We start from the raw sequence: 21,143 nt of genomic DNA on the forward strand, positions 1-21,143 counted from the left end.
CCAGTGTATTTAGGTCCCGAATATTTATTAACAGTAGCAGAACAATATTTTATTGGTCTCCTGCAATTATATAGTAATGACTTTGGGATTTCTGAATTTCACAGCTCTCTTCTGCTCTTTCAGTTCTGTTTTCTGAAGGCTGTTAGAGAAATACAAAATCAGGATTGTAATTTAAACTGTTACACAAAGGCTGCAGGATTAGAATCATACCTACTTTACAAAAGGCTGTTCATTTTACAGAATTTTATTTTCTTCACAATAATGCGGTGGCAAACTGTGGGTATGGATATTCTTACAGATAATTTCTCATTTCAGTGGCTCCTTATTTAACATGGGCTCCACATATCTCCACAGGTGAATCGTCTCAACTCTCTATGTCTGCATAGAGTTATAAGGAAGTCACACAGATGGCATTTTCCAAAGTTCATAGAAACCTGTTTTGGTTTTCCCTGTTGCTTGGAAGAAATATGCATAATCATAAATTTAGCAGTAGATGGATATTGACTTTAGCTGAATCTTAACAAGTATATAAACTACTGAGATTTAAGTCAGTTGATGGAAGTTGAATGGCGTTTTTCACAGTTATCTTCAAAGGCAATGCCTTCCTTATTCTTGCCTTTACATGGATCCAAATATTCCCTGCATGAACTCTACCTTGCTAGGATTGTCCATACTGATGCCACATGAATATTTCTCTCTAACTTTGAAATTGTCTTTAACAATTCTCTAACACAAAGGTCCCCATATTGAGCTATTGAAGCCTTAGTTTTGCCTATTCAATGGTTTATATGCCCCATGTTTTTAGAATTCATTCTCTCAAAGCATGACTTGACTGGTACCATCTCATGTTAAAACATCTCTAGTGAATGTTCTATGAATCTCACATCTTCCAATATTGTTTATTCAGCTTTTTGCATTTGATAAGTTTATTTTCAGCTAAAACCTCAAGGATTGCACCACAGCTGGGAAGTGGACTCCTTTAGCATCAGAAAGAGGCAAGGGGCAGTTGGCAAGGGCAGGGACCAAAGTAAGAGGTGCAAGATGAATCCTGTTTACTGGGAGGATAGATTAACTGACTGAGTACTGATGATTTTATCTAAGTAACTACTTCCCCTTTGTTGACTTGGACTAATCTTACTCTCTGCTGACCTTCTGCTGTGGCACTACAGCCAAATTTTGTACAATTACTTTAGCTTAAAATAAACATGGCAGAACTGGTGTCTGCCACTTTCTGTTCTGACACACTTATTGGGCATATATGTATGCTGGAGAAAAAAAATAATCTGTGTTATCGTGTAATAAACCCCTCCAAGAGAAAACATTGAGTTCAGATCATTTCTCCAACAGGGGAAGGTCTTTCTGTTCCTCCAGAAACAAATGCTAGTAATCCCAGCTCAGCTGCATCTGTGCTGATAAGAGCTCTGGAGAGAGAAATGAGAAGACAGAAGATACTGCTGCAGAGGTCCTTTTGTAATTAGCCTCGACTATTAGGCCTGGTGCCCCAAGCTCTTCAGCTTTTGGAAGGTAAATCCTATTAGGTCTCTGCAGCTATGCGATGGGGAACAATAATCTTTATGAAAAGAAAACATACTCCTACAACACTGATAGAGCCACAAGTGTCTGAGATAGATAAAAGCACTGAGTACAGCTTATGATTTGGGAAGAACTGTTATAGATGAGGTCCTCTCTCTGCTTATGCTGCTTGCATGTTCTTGCACTTTTCCTAGGTGGTTCTTTAGCTTACTTTTCTTCAAATTAAGGGAAGTGTTAAATGAAGGGTATATCCTCCAAAGATAACAGTTACCGTGTAAAATATAAATGTCTTATTCTCAATCACAGTATCTGCAAAGCATGCTGATGGGGCTTTAAAAGCAGAGTAAATTAATTATAGTTTATCCAATAAAGTTCATTTGCACAATTAAATGATTGGTATTGTAGGTTTGACATACATAATGAATTTACATTTTAAATGTGATGTTCTGAAGTTCTGTCTGTATATTAATTGTTCATTTTGCTATAATACAAAACCTAAGTACTGTCCATCAAATAGCTGAGAAAGTAAAAGGTTCTCTTTCTTTCTATACGTGAACTATATATTCTCTGTGACTGGATGGTCCCAGTGCTTTCAGTGATCATTCTGCAATTCCGATATTTCACTGGGGAAGTAAAGTAGTTGACGACAACGGACAGTATTTTAATCTAAAGATTTCTTTTGCTTAATGAACAGCTCTTAGGGTTATAAAATCACCACTGACATAGTTATTGTCTCATCAGTCCTTGATTTAATAAGCAATACAACATCTCTTAATTAAACCAAGCAAAATTCTCACATTAGAAAATAATAAAAATAACTCTTATGTAGGTCTGTACTACTTAGTACTTGGAGTAGTGCAGCAGCAGGTAGAGTTTATATGCATTTACCTTCTCCCCGTGGATTAAAACATAGCGATACCCTTGCTTCCACCTGTACTGGTGAATCTGCTTGAAGTTTATCAGCTGTAATACTGGGTATGCCACACTCAGAGTTTGAGATAAAATATTTGTTAACTTCCAAAGGTGAAGCTGTAGCCTGTGGATAAGTACATCTTATTCTTCAAGATGAAAATAAATTCTATTTTTTTTTCCACAGTAGCAACAATTTACAGGTTGGTATTCTTTTTTAATTGTTATATTTACAAAGGTGATATACACAGGTACAATATGTTTACTTGTACGAGATTCCTTCTATACAGCATCAAATGTGAACTGTAGAAAATAAGACTACAAAGTGCTTATTTTTTTATAGAAATTTTTATCTGAAAGTACTTCATAGGATTATTATTGATTAAAACTATTTTTACTATTATTATTATTAAAACTATTTTTAAAAGCCAAGAATGTCCTATTTAATGTTCTAATAATGAGTTTCCCTCTTCTGATTCTTTTGCTCCATATTCCAAAGCATACTTGTTTTTGTCTAACTGGAGCTCCTTGGTTTGAATATAATTACACTGAGAGAATGGGTGTCTCTTTTATGGTTCTCTCCTAAAGGCCAAAAAGTTCTGCTGATTTATGTATTCTTATTAAGAATGTAGATGAAGTTTAGAAGAGAGAAGATCTCAGAGAATTTTCCATAGAATATGCGTTAACAACAGAATGAACTTTAATGAGTATACTTGCTAAAGGTCTTTGAAAAAAGGAAGACATTAGCTGGCAGTGACAATTCCTCCTGGGGAAGAGCTTCAGAAAACACGTGGGTGGTATGTCTTGCATTTTGTGATTTTTTTTTTTTCCATGTTTACTTTGAGCTAGAGCATTTTGAGGTTCTTGTAGGGGATCGGTCTGTTTCTGAAGAAACAGCTTTCTCATTTCACTGTATTATCATGTGAAAGTATCGTATTCCCAAAACATATAAATTCCAATCGCAAATGGAGGTGACTAGATGAGAAGGCCAAAGAGGAAGCTGTGCTGAAGAGCACTTTCTCTGGAAGTTTTCCCTAGAACATCATTTCTATCTCACCCTGCAGTAAAGATGTAGAGCTTTTATTTTATTTTATTTTTTTCCAATTATATTTTTTTAGAAGTGCATTTGTGCTCCTTCATGCTCCAATTCTTCCTCTACTTTTCACACCCTGGAAGCCCATTTTGTATAGCTCAGACATTAGCCATAGGCTGTCTAAGTGTTAACTTTTGAAAGGCTGTTTGAGGCAACTGTGGCTTTATTTGAAATACTTCAAAAGTATTTTTCACCTTATAAAAGAAATCTTCTATTGTTCCCTAACCCAGTTTTATTCAGACACTGCCTAATACTAGCATTAGCATAGTGGATGCCAACAGGTTTTTAGGGGGCTTCCATAAACAAGAACCTTTCGGTTTACCCCCTATCTTCTGTCTTCTTTTTAGGTTAGAAACAAAATGACTGACAGTTTGTAATATCTATTTTGCAGACAACTTTGCCATAGCAACAATGCAGACTTTGCTCTTGCCTATGGTGTAGGTTTTTCCCAGTCTCTAAATATGCTTTTTCATGCACATGTTCATGCATGTGTGTGCTTCCTTAGTCTGAGATGTTTTCTTCCCAAGGACCTGATGTGACTGGTGACATGTTACCAGCACTCTCTGGCCTGAACCTTCCTCACAAACTGTTGGAAATACAAAGCTTTTTTGAAACAAAATAATAATAAATATTCACAGTCTCTTTCATGACAGATAAAATTTAGCTCCTCCCCTTGAGTTCACCTCAATGTGAACCTCAGTGTGAACTCCTTCTGAAATATATCTCACTATACTGGTGACTGTTAGCCTTCACAGGATTGAAAAAAGATTTAAAATCTGTGTGTATACATGTGGTTCAGTTTAGGTGATACCTGCTGGATCTACTGGAAACTGCCAAGCCAAGGGGCAGGGGGGAGATTTCAAAGTACTTAAATAAGGAGAGAATCTGAAAAAACTTACTTCCACATAGTATATGTTTCTGAACATCTCTCTTTGTTCTTTCAGTTCTTTTAGCTATGGTCGAGATGAGCAGTTAATGTGCAAAAATAGTGATGTGCTGTTATTGGAAATAAATTACATTGTGCATTTTTCTGCATTTCAGAGAGGGGCCAGATGGGTAGAAAGAGCTGTGTTTATATATTTCACTTCCCCTTACTTGAGAAACCTCCAGCTTTTATCTAAACTGTACAAAATATTTAGTTTCAAACAGAGTTGCCTGAATAAAACTGTACTTTTCAGACCTCTTGCAGTATTGCAACTTTAAAAAAGAAAAAAAAAAAAAAAAAAAAAAAACTGGACTATTGATGACAGTTCTCTGGATCTGGCTGTGTTTTGTGCAGCAGCAGCTCTCCCCAGGGTGGATCTGTGTCCATGCACACAGTCCAGCCTTCTCCTGCCCCTGGACAGACCAACTCCGGCACATGAGGCAAAGCTGAGGACTGGCGTGACCACCTGAAACTTTCTCCCCAGTCTCTGCTGTGGAGTGTGTTTGTGTGCCAAGGAGCGCGAGAGAGAGACCCAGTGCAAAGGAGAGCAGGCGAGGAAGCCAAGGGAGAGAAGGGAGCTTGTTTCATGCACTGCTGAAGGCTGTCAGAAGCAGAGCGTACCAGCAGCTCACTGGCTGGAGTGCAATTTAAGGAACAACGTTCACTGACTTTATTCACTAAATTGCTGAAAGACAGATATGACATCTGACTGGTGCTTCTATATATTCTTGCTTATTGGAACAAAAGGTAAGTACATCTGTCTTCTTTTCTTTGAGCATTGCAAAGCATAGAGCTAATAAACTTAAGTAGCAGATTTTGAACTACAGTATCTCAGTGCTATTTTACGGTTCGTGATGGCAATTATTCTTTTATAGTACCTAAGTGTAATACAGCCTCTCACGGTTAGTAGCTACACACTGGGATCAACTGTTTTTTTGTTTTTGTTAAATGCTTTAAGAATTGCTATTACTGCATATGAGCTGGAATGCAAAAAAAAAAAAAGAAAAAGAAAGAAAAAGGAACAGTTTAAACTGCAAACAGGCTTGCTGTAAATATTTAATGAAGGTACCTGTAGAACCAACTCATTTTATCTGCCCTGAAATCCACATTTTAGACTTCGTTCAGTAGTTTGCCATGATACTGCACAGTGCTACTGGAATTGGTCATTCCTGAAAAGTAGATCGTGGTCAGGTAGCAGAAATTGTACCGTCTGATTCAGCATGTGGTATTCAAGTAGCATGACAGGTGAAGATTGAATTAAATTCAAGTTTCCCTTCAGATGCAAAAAACTTCAGTAAGGTGGGAGTTTCACCTTCCCTCCTGCTTGCTTTAGTAATGTTTTCTTCATTCCAGCCGAGTACCCTGTGTGTAAGTGCTGCTTGCTACTCGAGTAAAGCTGACCCTGTGCAGCCGCTGATACAGATCTGCACATAGAGTTGTTGTAATGGCTATCATTTCCTTTGATTCTGATTTTTATGTTAAACATTGCTTGTTGTTGCAGTAGTAAACATGAAAGTAATACTTCAGTAATTTTGTAGGGTAGCTAATAGTGTAAGGCTGAATTATTTTGTATGAAACAACAGCTGGCTCTCTGCTGCTTTTAAATTAAACCTGTTTCAGTTTTCCTGTGCGTACTAAACCATGTAAGACAGGATATATAAGGGACATTGCTCTCATTAGAAGTGGGAAATACAGCCCCATTTATTGTCATATTTATGGTAGCAAAGCTCAGCTAAATCTGGGGGAAAACTCTAAGTGATTCTGTAATGTTTTGGAGGAATACATGATGAGTGCTGCAAATGTGGAAAAAAAAAACAGCGATGTTAATTTATTAGGAATTAAGTAGGCTGTGGTAATGAGATCTTAACAAGCCTGTGAGCAAAGTATGGCTTCGTATGTGTCTGCATTCTCCACAAGCAGTAATCCAATATTTAAAGATAGTACTTCAAGTTATGCAGAATATAAACTGCAGAATTTCAAACAAATTAAGCCTTTCACATTCTTGTTGCTATAGCAAAACGGGAAAATGTTGAGACGTTCATACAAGACGTGCAAATTATTGTTGGCATCAGTTCGGTTGCATTACATTCATCGCAGCTGTAGAACTTATAAAAGTTAATGAACTATTTTAAAGCATTTTGCAAAATGTGATTGCAGATGGGAACTGTGAATGACTACAGGCCTTCCAGTGCTGTGCTTCTGATGGCCATTCCATTCTTAGGTACTCACTGTCTCTTCATACCTAGTATATTACCACCATAGGAGAAAATCACATGACCTATCTAGATGTGATAGAGATATGAGAAGTGCAGCTGCAGATCAGACTGTGCATGCCTATACTCCCTGCCACCTGTTAGGGCTCTATTTTGCACACTTCCTGTTTAGTGCCACTTCTCCTAAACTCACTCAAAACACGGTCTGTGGCTCCATTGCCCTCCAGAGCTTTGGCCAGAAATCAGCATTGTAACCTCGCTTACACATTTCTTCCACATGATGGATTTAAATCCTGCTCAAGTCTTTAGCTGATTTTAAAGCAAACTCATCTGAAGGAATTATAGTTATGTTCGGAATTCGAATTTGTTTGTTATGGGCCACTAGAAGTAGGGATGTATTTACTCATTTTCTTAATTTCCACAACTCACAGATGCTCCTAAAAAAGTTAAATGAGAAATAGGAATCCCTCAAAAGTTACTCTTGCCTGATCCACCCATATCCATTCCATTATTTTCCCATTCAGTAGCTAAGGTTGCACCTAAATAATTTCAATTGCCATTCACCTTACTGTGACTTTAAGTTCTTCATTACATCTTTTTATGTGAAAACTTTTCATTCTTTCATTCTTCATAAAAAGAATTAAGGAGGAAAAGAAAAAGAGCAACTCTTGGCAACTACCTGACTGCAGTATAGTCTCATGCGGGCTATACTATACCACATAGAGGATTTTCTTTGAAAACATCTGTACTATGGTCTTCACCAGTGTAAAAGTATCAGTTGCAACATGATGACCCTGAGGGGTCAGGTTCTGGAGCTGACAGCATCCCGTGTGTAGTTAGGATGAATATCTGTCTGAGTGCTTGCTCACCTACTCATGCTCAGAGGCTGCTTAGATATGCGGTTGGCCCTGCACTAGGTGCTGCTGCATCTTCCCTGTTGTTAAAACCATCAGCTGTAATGATCATAGTATTTGTCTCTAGAGTCACTTTGATTTACCTTCAGGGGACAAAAGCTACTTCAGTATCTTAAATTTGCCATTTCACAGACAGACCTTCAAACAATTCATTAATCAACCACTAAGAAAAGCTGAAGAACATTAGTATCTAAAAACTACTCAAAGTGAAACAGAAAAGGGATCATTTATTATCTTAAATGTGTGTCTGTATGTACAGTCTGTGCCCCTACCTGAAGTTTTCCAATCCTATTTCTCCTCATACCTACAACTCCCTCTCTTCTTTATGTTCTTTCCATTTTTTTTTCCCCTCCTTTCCTTACCCTCATTTCAAAATGACAAGGGAAGCTTTCTTAAAGCCATCTGAAACTTGTTATCCCATCTTGTGCTTCCTGCACATGATGGCTGTTTTCAAGGCCAAGATCTCTTACAGCAAATGCTTTCTGTCAAATGTGAGACGGAAACCATCCCAAATCATCTGCAGAAGTGTATGCTTATGATCATGCAGGGTAGTGCTCTTGGTTACATTTTATGTAACACATTTTGAGATCGTTTCCAGATTTATAAACAGGAAAGTGAAATTACTCCACATGAGCTCTTATCACTGTGTAATAATAATTTTTGGTTAATTTCTCTTTGCTTTCACTTGGGCATTTATCAAATTGCCTTCCCCACAGCTAGAAGAATAATGTGCACCTTGTTTATCAATATCAGGATATCATATTGATATGATATCCTGAGACTAGATATCCTGAGAAAGGTTTCCTTTACTTTCAGTTAGTGTCAGTGGAAACTTTATGCACTGACCAAGTAAAGCTCTGAAAGTCAGAGCATTATCGTCTGCACAGGCTGTCTGCCTCCACCTTTCGGCAAGGCCGTTTTGCCCCTCTGGTAATAACGCTCAGGGCTACTTGACTTTTAAACCTATCTTAACTGTTTATAGCAGCTCTACCGGGCTTTAACTACTTGCTCTGATGTTTAACATGCAATATGGACTTTATTTCTTTTCCACTTTGAATTAAAAGACACTTGCATCAAGCTGCCAAAAGCACTAAAATATTCCAGAAAAATGAGGAATTGATAATTCACATGTTGAATGATTCTGGAAATCTTATATTAATCAAATATTTACTTCTTGCTTGGAATCTGACGCTTGAAATTTGTTGACAAAGCAAATAATCTTGCACCAAAGTGTACTTTCAGCTTTCTATACAAAACTTAGACAACTGACATGCCTACTATAAAGATTTCTGCAACTCTATTAATAGAAATTTCAATATTCTGTGCTTCCTAAGCAAAGTCCAAATTTGAATGTAGTAATTTTCCATGCAAAGCAAATTGCCAGTGCACCATCAGCACAGTATGAGCGAGGATACCAAATCCTTTTATGTCCACAAGTATTTTCTCTGATGCTTTGTAATCAGTTGGAATCTAATTTTTTTTTTAATATTTCTTTTTCCTTGGTGCTTGAAGTAAAAATGCTATTTCTTAAAAGAATAAGAGCTTCTGCAATATTCCTCTGCAAAATCCCTTTGTGTGATAGATGGTGCTCTTACGAGCTGCCCTGCTGGATCAGAAAATCTTATTCAAGCTTAGTTACACTCATGCAAAACTCATGTAAAAATTACATAAAAATCATCTGTTTCCAACAGACTTTCTTGAACCCTAGAGACCAATGTGGAGTTCATCAGAACTGTCACCAGTGATCTCAGGGATGGTTTTTTGGTAACGCTGTATCCTCTATCCTTTAATGCCATCAAATCAGGCATCAAAATGTCTTGTTTGAGGTGGTGGGGTTATGAGAAGCTGAGAGTCACTGGGGTTGTGTGTGAAAAGTAGAAAAGTGAAAAGGTATTGGGAAAGACTGAGCAAGTAGAAGTTAAAAGGAGGAAGTGGGACAAGAGAGAAGAAACGTGAAGGGAAAGTCTAATACTAATTAGAAAAGGAAATGGAAATCAGAAAAGCTGTAAATCTAAGAAGGCAGAAACTGACAAAAAGGCTGTGTAAAAGGGAGCTGGCAGGGAACAGTGAATTAAAGGATGAGGAGCTCAGAGAGGGGAACAGAGTGCCTGGAGAATAAGCTGAGAGAATGGTGATCCCATGCTGCCAGGAGATGAGTGGAGGGGAAGTATGTAGTGGTGTTAGGGAAGAGGAGGTAGAAGTAGGCCAAGTAGAGAAGAAAGGATCTGTGCTTGCAATGGTGAGTGGTCTTCTACAAAGCTGGAAAGGAAGCTCAAGACTGTCTCACGGCAAAATGTCTCCACCTCCTGCATAAAATCTCTGATCAGGGGCTGATAATTAAAGCTTTCAGATCTGGAGAGCTAAAGGTTATGAAGTGGTGATGTGACATGGTGTCATTTTATGAAATGTGGAAGGAAGATTGATTTCCTCTTTTAAGAGTCCAGGATGTTATCTGTATCAAACAGCATTATCAATTTGGAAATGCTGTTTGCACCATCTCGATTTGCTTACTTTATCTTATGTACACATAGTACATTTTCTTCACATTGTAACACCCTGAGAATTTGCTCTATGTGGACTGCACTTGAAGAATGAGTCAGAAATGTACAGTCAATTATGTTGTCTGTGTGAGTACTTATTAATTTGTGGCAGAAGATACAGATAAATTATGATTGAGGCTGAGGATTACAAAATGATGTTCCTGGGATGAGGGCAACTGGACTCTGCTATGGAAAACTGATTTCTCTTCCTGCATCTTGCTCCCAACAGGGATTCTCTAAATGTTTCATAAATGGATAATAATTATATGTCAGGTTTTCTAGTTGTTGGCTTGATAATCCTGATGTAGCAGCAAACATTTAACATCATTTCAGTGAAATGTGTGAAAGCTATGCTTTAAGTAATCTATGAAGCTGATTCTGTAGCCTAAATTTAGCAGAAACATTTACGATATTATGCCAATGTCTCGGCTCTCTGTCTGAATAATAATTCCTTATTCTAAACTGTAATATAAAGCAATCTATGGGGACTCAAAAAAGGGAAGTCTAATTGTTGTAGATAACATTCTCTAATTATTGTAGATTTAATACTGTAACTTACAAGTGGGTAGATAGCAGACTAAGCAGCAGGATGCCAGTAATCTGTTGGAAGAGTCATCAAAGTGAAGGGAAAGCAGCCATAGCTTTATGTGGATGTGCATTTGCAGAAATGTATGAAATGAATGTATATGTGACAGAATTGCAAAGCTCGCTAATAACTTATGTTTGCACTTGGTTCCTATCATAGGGGAGGGAAAAAAAAATATGAGGTACAGCTTCAAAAGTGTGTTATAAGCCAAACCAGCAAGACAATGCATGATATAAAGAAGTGACTTTGTATACGCTAAGAAGACAAAAATAATGTTCATTGCCCACCGTGCTTGTACCCTCAGTGTCTGTGAGGATTCCAGCATGCAGTTGGCCTGTATGACAGGTCAGTACAGATACAAAGAAGCATAGCTCCTTGGGAAAGTGTGGATCTGAAAGAGGCACCACAGCCATCAGCTGTGGCCTGGTAGGGAGAACTGGCCCTGGGATACAGCGTTGTTCCTGCATAGCCCACACTGGGGCAAGAGGTGGCCAGGCAGTGGGGAGGGAGAGCCCACTGATACTGTGGATGAGTGCACGTGAAACAACTGAGTAGAGCTTATCCAAAGAGGGCACTGATTCACCCAGCCCTATATATCGTAGGCCCTAGCGTTTCCCCCTGTGTGTCAAGTAGCAATCTTGAAGGCTTTACTCAGTCAGAGTGTTTCTTTATGAAGTAACAGATTTGGCCCAGCAGAGATCAAGTACAACTACAGCACGGCAATGAAAGTGGCAAAGGCCATTAGACAGCTAAGACTGGAAGCATCAAAGCTGAAGGACACCGCCTCTTCCTCCTTCGTTCTGCAAAGGAAATTCTGAAATTCACTTGATTTGGGTGAAGAGTCTTTCTCTGACTAGATGTGGTTGTCAATGCAGTGCTGAATGTGGGAGTGGGGGAAAATGTGCACTGCTTAGAAAGTTAGGGTTTTGTTTCATCTGTTTTGGGTTAGCAAATATTTTCAGGTTCACTGTTCTTAAATTATAATTTAAAAGGAAGCTTTAGAATAGTTGAGTTAGCAATAGACCAGCACTGCTTTAGAATCAGCTACTGAGAACATAATTGCATGAAGACCTGGCCACAACGCAGAGCTAAGGTCTGTGCTGTATGACAGGTGGTAGGAAAAAATGAATTTATATTAGTGAGTCTAAAACCTATGTGACTGTGGGTAAAAAGTTTTGAATAGACTGGCTAATGGTGTTGCAGATGACAGATGATTGTGTTTTTAAATGTTGATTTGAGAATACCCATCTACAATGGAAGTTAACTTAGCTATGTTGTGTTCTAGTCTCCAATTCCATGCTATGCCATTTAGAATAGTTTAACCTAGGTTAAACTTGTCCAGTTTAACCTAGAAACCATAAACACTGTTTTCTTGTATTCAGATAATGTGGCAAGCCTCTGGTCTCTTGGTATTTTCTTCAGTTTTCAAAACCCGTTATATAAGTACATTAGTTTCAAAGGGTTTCTCAGCTAATTCCTTTCAAACTCCTTATGTGCCTGGTTTGAAAATAGTGTCCCTTAGAAATGTGGCTTTACCTTTGATACCCATTTTCAGCGTCATCCAGAAAGAATACAGCCACTTCCTTCTTTCCAAATTCGTGTCAGAAGTGAATATTGAGCAGTTCGGTTTTTCTAGTCCCCCGAGGCTTATGTGTAAGCTAAGAGAGGTTTTTCTTTTCCTAATATATTTTACAAAAAACAAACAAACAAAAAAAAAAAACGTTACTTTTTATTAAGTGCTGATTACTTGTTTAGCAAGCATATCTGGACTTTTTATCACTGTTATATGTCTAAGGGTTTTCTTTGTTTGTTTATTTTAAATCTTTTATTTACATATGCACCACTGCTTTCATATCATTTTCTAGTCAGGTAGGTTTCTTGCCCAGAGAAATAACTCTTACATTTGTGGATCTGCAGGATTTAAGAGAGATTTTTAAATATTGCCTTGTTAGAAAGGTTTTGATTTTACTAATCAGTCATGTCAACAGCCATTTTAAGTACTGGCATGTGATCTCCTAAATTAAAAATACGCTATTTTTGATACAGCTGTTATATTCAATCTATAAAACTAAAATGTGGACAGACTGAGATATGTAGTAAAACAAAAACACACCATTGAGAAATTATCTCTTGATTGAAACAATGTATCATAATAAACATCTAAAATTTTAGCATTGGGATTTCAGCATTTACTCTCCAGACGTGTCCAACAACATTCTGTAAATTATATAACAAAGCATTAGAGTAAAAATACTTACTATGTCTTCCCTGGATATTTGCTTTGTGATAGTATAGGTCAAACACACTTAATATTTTCCAGCTGAAAATAACATTAAAATAAATTATGTGGTACTGTCCTTAAAATGATTGACTATGTAAGTAGTCTTGCATACAGAGACATGGATTTTAGACAGTAAATATTCTTTTGCATCCTGTTACCTGTGACTTGAGATGCCCGGCAAAACATTTAGTGACACAGAACCTTTGGCAAAATCTGTGCTCTGATTCTCTTCTTATCCTAGTGGCAGAACACATCTATTGTGCTTGTGTGCTACAATACCAGCTGAGACCAGGGCTGCCTTTCTGCAGGAACCCTTCTTAATGCCATGCTCCAGTATGTCTGGTGACCAGATACCTGGCAGAAGGTGTTATGGGATCGAGGTGGCACAGAAGGTCTCAGCCAGGACAAGGCTCTCCTCCTTCAGCCTTGCCTCATGTACCATGCTAGGGATGAAACGTGGTAGTTCTGCTCTAGCTTATGCTGCTTCACAGAGCTTGCTTTCTTTGTTGTTGACAATGCAAAAGCATTCAGCATCAGGAAGGGGCATCATAATATTCTGCTTTAGCTGGAGCAGGGTCAAGAGGGAGAGGAGGATGTAGGGACTGTGAAGGCTGTGTCAGTAGGCTGTGCAGATGGATTGTTTTGTCAAACTGCATCTACATCTGCAAACTACATCTACTTCATTTTTATGTAATGTGTAAAAGAAGAAATAAGATGTCTGTTGTTGCTGTACAACTAGCTAACAGTATTCCCTTAATGTAAAAAATTGAATGAGTTTGAGATCATTTCTGATTTATAGCACTATAACTAAAGTGTCATCCTTTACAGTGGCAAGTGATGTAGACTCATAATAAATATAGCAGACATTTTGTGATTTATTTATTTATTTGTGTTCATTTGAACTAAGTATTCATGGGCTGGAATCCGAGAATAATTTAAGCACAGTATCCCCTAACTGATTTTTCCCAAAGTAGTCCCATGAGCTCATTAGAGGTGAATTCCCTAAAATATTTTGAAATTGTTTTGCTCACAAGAAGGCAAAAATAGAATTAAATTTTATAATACTTTGAGATGAAGGAATCTCATAGATTTATAGAGCAAAGCAAACTCTTGAATCTGAACTTATAGGTTCAATATAAAATTTGAATTCTCGATAGTTATGAAAGGCTATTACTGACAAAAGTATGTGAATAAACAGAAATCATCAGATAATCCTGTCTCAGGCTCTCCAAGTGTCTGTATGGTTTTACTGTTACAAAAGTTGTCTTAAGTATGCTTCAGAGCTTCATTTTAAATTATGCTGGATTAATTCCATTGTAAGAACTACCATTAAAATCCTTTTAGCTTTTACCAAAGTAGCAAGGAATGAAAAAAACGATTGTTTCATCTTACAAATACTTTGACTCCCCATTCTTTTTTCCCTTTCACTCTCTGCAGTTCTATATAAAGAAAACTTACCTGAGAGTGTTTTACCATGATTGGTTTAAGACTGTATTATGTGAGAGAAGAGATAAAATACTGTGTAGGTAGATCTGCCCCTTGTGACTGAAGAGGTTAGGCAAGATGTGAAGATGTTTTAGACCGTTTGCTCGTATGAGTAGTTAATGATAGTGACATAGTTCTTTGCTGTTCTGCTCATTTATAGATAATGGATTCTCAGATCATACAATTAGAGTATCATCAAGTAATTTCCCTGTTTGTTGCCTTTCTAATTTTTTTCATGCTCTTGTTGCAGCTTTCTCTCAGGACTATGCTACAAGTACTTCTTGTTCATCTCAGAGATAACTTTCTACTTCTGTGCACGCATGGACAAGAGTACACACGTACACGGACTTCTGTGTATGGCAGTGTTCCATGAAAATAAACTATAGCTGTCTTTCCTTCATGGAAACTAAATAGATCTATTATAAATGTCTGTTGTTTTTTAATCTGAATAGATGAGTGTCCACTAATCAGTGTTCTACTTTGGCTTACTATACAATGGCATATGGCTGACCGAGTTACAGTTACACTGAGCAACAAGTCTGAGGTGAGCTCCTTCATAGTAATTCCTCATCACCATCACTTTGTATTGAAATTCTGAGTGCTGGTTATCCAGATGTCATGAGTGGTTGTTGCTTAAGGGACACCAATTTATCAATAAACAGCAGTTCTTGATCTTCTTGGCTTAAGTACATCTCAAATTATTTGATTGCTGAGATAAACAATCATTAACTGTTATAAACGAGGTGCTACAAAAGGGGGGGGGGGAGTGATTGATTTCTTCTATCTTTAGGCCTTGGAGAACCAGCCCAAGCCTTCTCCTTGGTGACTGTGAGGAAGAATCTGTCCCTGACAGGGGATTTTTCTGTTTCTGATGGCTAGTTAATGCCTTTCTGGGCCTTCCAGGTGGGGTGCTACTGCCTGGCCTGGTATTACTCTTCAATACATTTACACTGATTCCTTCACTGTTGGCCTAGGCCCTGCATTTCATATGTCTAGCCTTAGACTTGGTACTGCAACAATATGAAATAAAAATTGGTGACATCAACAGAGAAATAACAATTTAAAAAAAATGCTAGGGCAAATGAAAACCTACCTTAATATATTTTCTATTGGAAAATATGTCAGAATACAGGCAGAGAGAGCTTATTTTTAACAGAAGTAATAGACACCACTGTAATTCTGTGTATCTGGGGAAAGAAAGAAGAGGGGAAGGGGAGTAGCAAAGAGGTTTGTTCCTGCTTAGTAATTTGCATTTTGTCAGACATCACTGAATGTTCATCCTCTGGGAGTGCCTTCCAAAATTTGAGTTTCCATACAAAATTCTTTATGCTATGTAAGGAAGCTTTCTCAGATAGTAGTAGGTTTTTAAGCAGTTTTCTGCACATCACATTCATTTTATCCTAAGTTCTGTGTAAGTGGATCAAAAAGACAAATTAATAAAAGGTGTAGAACCAAATCTTCTGGCAAGGTACCATTGCTGAATTGCTCTGCTTACAATAGAGCAGATTTATCTGGCAGTTAGACAAAGAGGATCTTCCAGTGCTATAACTAGGTTAATTAGACTGAATTATCTGCAGCATAACCAATAAATAACTTTGGTAATGTTGCTATGAGATTGGAGTCTATATTTTGCAAAAGGTAGTGCAAATTTTGTGCTTTGGAAACTTCCTAGTATGAAGGCATTTTTATATGCATAGCAAAACATAAAGTTACAATATGAAATTAAAATTAAATATTGGCATGCCATATAAGCAGTCAAATATATGCATCTTTTTTGCTAAAATCCTTTGCTCTATATTGTGTTTAGTGGGAGCAAATATTTTACACAGTATTTAAACTTATGACTGTAGTTCAAGTACTACACATTCCTAGAATTATAGCTGATACGGTCAAGTAAGTGTAAATATGATGCTTCACAACTGAAAATTGTAATTCTGGTATTGCAACAGTCAATTATAGAATCATATCATAGAATCATAGAATGGCCTGGGTTGAAAAGGACCACAGTGATCATCGAGTTTCAACCCCCCTGCTATGTGCAGGGTCATCAACCACTAGACCAGGCTGCCCAGAGCCACATCCAGCCTGGCCTTGAATGCCTCCATGGATGGGGCATCCACAACCTCCTTGGGCAACCTGTTCCAGTGCGTCATCACCCTCTGTGGGAAAAACTTCTTCCTAATATCCAACCTAAACATCCCCTGCCCCAGTTTAAAACTATTCCCCCTTGTCCTATTACTATCCGCCCTTGTAAGCAGCCGCTCCCCTTCCTGTTTATATACTCCCTTCAAGTACTGGAAGGCCACAATGAGGTCTCCCCGGAGCCTTCTCCTCTCCAAATTAAACAAGCTTAGTTCCCTCAACCTTTCCTCATAGGAGAGGTGCTCCAGCCCTCTCATCATCTTAGTGGCCCTCCTCTGGACCCATTCCAAGAGCTCCACATCCTTCCTGTACTAGGGGTCCCAGGCCTGGACGCAGTACTCCAGATGGGGCCTCACAAGAGCTGAGTAGAGGGGCACGATCACCTTCCTCTCCCTGCTGGCCACCCCTTTTTTAATGCAGCCCAGAACATAGCTGGCCTTCCAGGCTGCAAGTGCACGTTGCTGGCTCATGTCCAACTTCTCATCTACCAGGACCCTCAAGTCCTTCTCCACAGGGCTGCTCTCAAGGAGATCTTCCTCGAGTTTGTATAAGTACCTGGGTTTGCCCCAACCCACCTGCAGCACCCTGCACTTGGCCTTATTGAACCTCATTAGGTTCTTGTGGGCTCACTTCTCCAGCCTGTCCAGTACATTTGGCCAATGTATCAAAAAATGGCCAGGGGGTTAGAAGTGAAATTGTTGCAATCATTTGAGCTTCTGAATAAATTCTAGACATCAGAGTTGAACTTAGCAATGGAGAAGAGGAGCAAATTACAGAAAAGGTTATGGTGATAATAACAGTTGAATTACTATTCCTGTGGAAATCTTGTATGGATGTGGAAATCTTTCAAGCCAGTGATGTCTCCAGGATTAGTATTATACTATCTTTCACCACTAGAATATGGAGTGTATTGGCCTACAATTTTTGCCCAAGGTGGTTACTCCCAATAAACATATTAACAGTGTTCAGTTGTGTAAATTGTTTTTTATTCTTGTATAAAAATAGAAACTGTTTTCAGTAATTACTTATTGACAGCTTTATTATGTTAATAACTACAACTTTAATGGAGTGACATTTTCATTGACAGAAATCACTAGTAAGGTTTTCTTAATCAACCTTATTAGAGCCTTTTTAAAATTAGGTGCTGAAAGTATTTCCACAATTTGCATGAGAAATCTGCAGCAAGTTAAATTAAAGCATACAGAAGTTAATTTTGTATTCTTATCCAGAAACTGGATTAATTTCATCCCACTCTTTATTTGCTCCAAAATGTTCTTTTGAATGGGAATAAGCTAAGTAATTTGGAACAAATAGCTAAATATCATTCATTTCTATATATTATTGCAATGCACAAATTCAGATAACAGTTCATTTAAAAGACAGAAAGAAAAAGTTATTGTTTTTGCACAATCGTCTCATCTTTTTTTCCTGCCATATTGTGATTTAAATGCTTCTGATTACATCTCATCAGTCACTTGTAATTACTATTCTTTGTCACTCACCCATTTTTTTAAGCTAAAGAAATTCAGTTATAAACTTGTTTTATAATCTTATTCTAATTATTTGCCTTTGAAAATAAAGGTTACAATCCCATGAGCTCTCCTCCTCTGTATCACGCTAAAGGTTTTTGGAAGCCAGTTCATAGGCCCTTCGAACATCTTTCAGCAGAAAAGAAATACTTTTATCTCCTGTCATTTTAAAGTGTTCAGGTTGGTACAAAAATGACAGGCAAAATCAATTTTAACTTGAAAGTTTTCTTTGACTCTTTATGTTTTAGTTGAGGAAAACATTCTTTTTCAAAGCAGCTATTTCAAAAGGAAATTTGCTGTCCTCTCTTGATCTAATCTATTTGCCACTGTCTAGAAGTACTGTAGCAATTTAAAAAGATATGGGGTGAGAAAGTCTTAGGACGTGATAAATTCACATCCTAAGACTTTCACAATGGTCTCTGAATATCTAAGGCTTTCGTAGGTAAAATAGCTTTGCATGATAGTAAGTACAGGGTGGATTCTTTCTTACCATGATTGTCGTAATTTTTTCGAACTTGTAATCTTCTCACATTTTTAAAAAAAATGTTGAATTTCCTCAGCTTCTGCACTTTCAAACTGATAACTAATTCAAAGTAAAGAAAATCATTAGGTTACTTGGCTAATGGTATTTGAGAGTCATTTTGAACTCTTGACAGCAAGTCTTCATCTGGTTGTAATTTTGGAAAATACAGCAATATTTACTTGACATTATGATAGGCGCTTACTTGAACCTACAGTAATACATCTAAGACTCACATGACTAGCAGGTACCAAGCAGTGAGTCATAATGCTTTGATTAGTTTAATTGCATTGTCTAATCAGCCCAGTCTTGTTTTCATTACTGAGTAATATTCACTTGTTTTATGACAGCTACATGTGACTGCATGAACAACTTGTTCTTCTCATGCATATTTCTTATCTGGCTTCTCAGAAACTACTTGTAAACCATTGCCTGTTCCCAAGAGCTCATGAGAGCTCATGCAGTTTTGTTGGTTTTGGGGGTCTGTTTGTGTGTTTGTTTGTTTTGTTGGAGGTTGTTTGTTTGTTTTTTCTGTTTTTAAGAGATGCACTTAACTAGTGAGCTTTGTTAATCAGTTTATCTTGAAGGAAAGCTGTGCTCTACTGGGAATGTCTTGTTCTTTGGCTTTCCTATATGTTCTTTTGGATGTTTCTTATGAGAGCTTAAAGAAGGGCTAATGTGTCCTTTCCACATTATTTCTGCATCCCTAGAGGAGACAGTTTTACCTTACACTAGATATCAAGCCAATTTTGGTTATTCCATTAAGAAAAGAAAACTTGGGCATTGTTAAATTAGTTTCCCCTTTTAAAGAACAATAGGAGAAGAGTTATCTGCCTTCTCTGAGACAGATTACAGATGCTGTAGGAATAAGTACCTCGAAGCAGCATGTCTGGACAAGCTTAAAAGGTGTACAACGTGAATTCTTGTTCTCCTTTTGAAGGTTTGAGAGCAATTGAGTTGGTGGGGGGAGATCACAAAGTACATAGTAGTCAGGAACAGATCCTGATTTGCTGAATCATGAGCACACTCTGGGTGTGTATGTGAACATACAAAACAAAAGAGGTTTGTCTTTGAATAATGACACACGTATGCAGCAGTGACATAACATGTGGGTTAATGAAAGGAGAACAAAATAACCTTTTTCCCTTTTAGATTAAGCACCAACATGAAACAGTTGATGACATTGTTAAATAATCATTAATAATTTTGAAGCTACTGTATCAGGAAATTTAGGTGCTAGAAGGGACAGCACAATAAAACAGGAGATATGAAAAGAACAATAACAGATAGGAAGGTTGACACAGTTAACACATAGGAAGGTAGCACAAAACAAGTGATTCAGAATCAGTATCGCTAAGTGAATAAATTTACAGAGAAATCATAGAATGATACAATCCTCCACTGTGTTTACTCTTTCACGATGTGTTAGTCTAGAACTGAGACAGAAAGTATATTCATTAATTAGTTCAGGAATTAATATTTTTTAACTAAATAATGCTTTCTTAAAATGCTATGAAGCTCCATTGAACTCAGCTGTGAGAATGTAAGAGCCATAATTTGTCATCTAAAATGTAAAGATATCAGCCCCTTCAAGTGCAAAGTTCAGTCTAGATAAATCTCCAGTATATAGAGCAGAAGGCATAACAAAATAAAAAGATTTTGAGGGTTTTTTTTAATTTATTTCTATTTGATTTTTATGTATTGGTGTTTCTTATCAGGTACCTCAGATTGTGACAGATGACTGCCTTAACTGTCTGATTTCTATGTTTTTGTGCAGCATGAGACTTCAGGCACTAAGGACCACGTGTGCTTGTTTGTTTAATGCTATATCATCAGCCTGCTTAAGACTTTTTGCTAAGTATTATTAAGTGGAATAAATTAAAATAAAAAACACTATTAGTATGAGCACAGAGCAGCAGAGAACAACACATAAGCAGATTCATCCTGCAATTAAAATATAGCTTTATCATCAGTACTTCTCTATCCCTGTTGATCTCTATATGCCTATAGAGACCTAAAGCAGAAGCCCATTTGAGTCATTATGTAAGTTACAGAGTGGTGCATAAAAGCCAATCAACTTTTTAAAATCATAAAATCATTCACTGATTGTTAGCTGGAATATACGGCAGGACACTTCTGATAGCAAAGACAATTCTGTGCCTATGGGAATAAACAAAATACTGATCCCAGAATTTCTTCTGCTACTCCTACATTTCAGTTTATAAAAGTTGTAAATGTTATCAAGGGTTTAACAGATGAAAGTTCTTAAAGAACTATGGATTTGAAGTACTTAATTCACTTACAGATGATTTCCTTAGTTTAGGAGAAAAACAAGGACAAAAATAAGGTGTTGTATGAAAACATGCCCATCCTTAACCATATAAAGCTACATAGAAGAAGCATATTTTGTCTTAAGACCATAACCTTGAAAAAAATTTGCATGTGCAAATACTGTGGTGCCACTTACAAAACA

At 37.4% G+C, this 21,143-nt stretch overlaps 1 protein-coding gene across 2 annotated transcripts in view; it reads left to right on the forward strand.

The window, feature by feature from the left end:
- The first annotated feature begins 4,994 nt into the window (after positions 1-4,994).
- Positions 4,995-21,143, forward strand: part of RXFP1 (relaxin/insulin like family peptide receptor 1) — a 48,100-nt gene continuing 31,951 nt past the window's right edge. For both annotated transcript variants that reach the window (XM_420385.7, XM_015285335.4), the window contains exon 1: positions 4,995-5,207. In XM_420385.7, the coding sequence (XP_420385.3) occupies positions 5,159-5,207 (49 nt within the window). In that variant the 5' untranslated portion in view covers positions 4,995-5,158. The remainder of the gene's footprint in view (positions 5,208-21,143) is intronic.

The sequence above is a fragment of the Gallus gallus genome, chromosome 4, assembly GCF_016699485.2.
Source record: "Gallus gallus isolate bGalGal1 chromosome 4, bGalGal1.mat.broiler.GRCg7b, whole genome shotgun sequence".
NCBI classification, from domain to species: domain Eukaryota; kingdom Metazoa; phylum Chordata; class Aves; order Galliformes; family Phasianidae; genus Gallus; species Gallus gallus.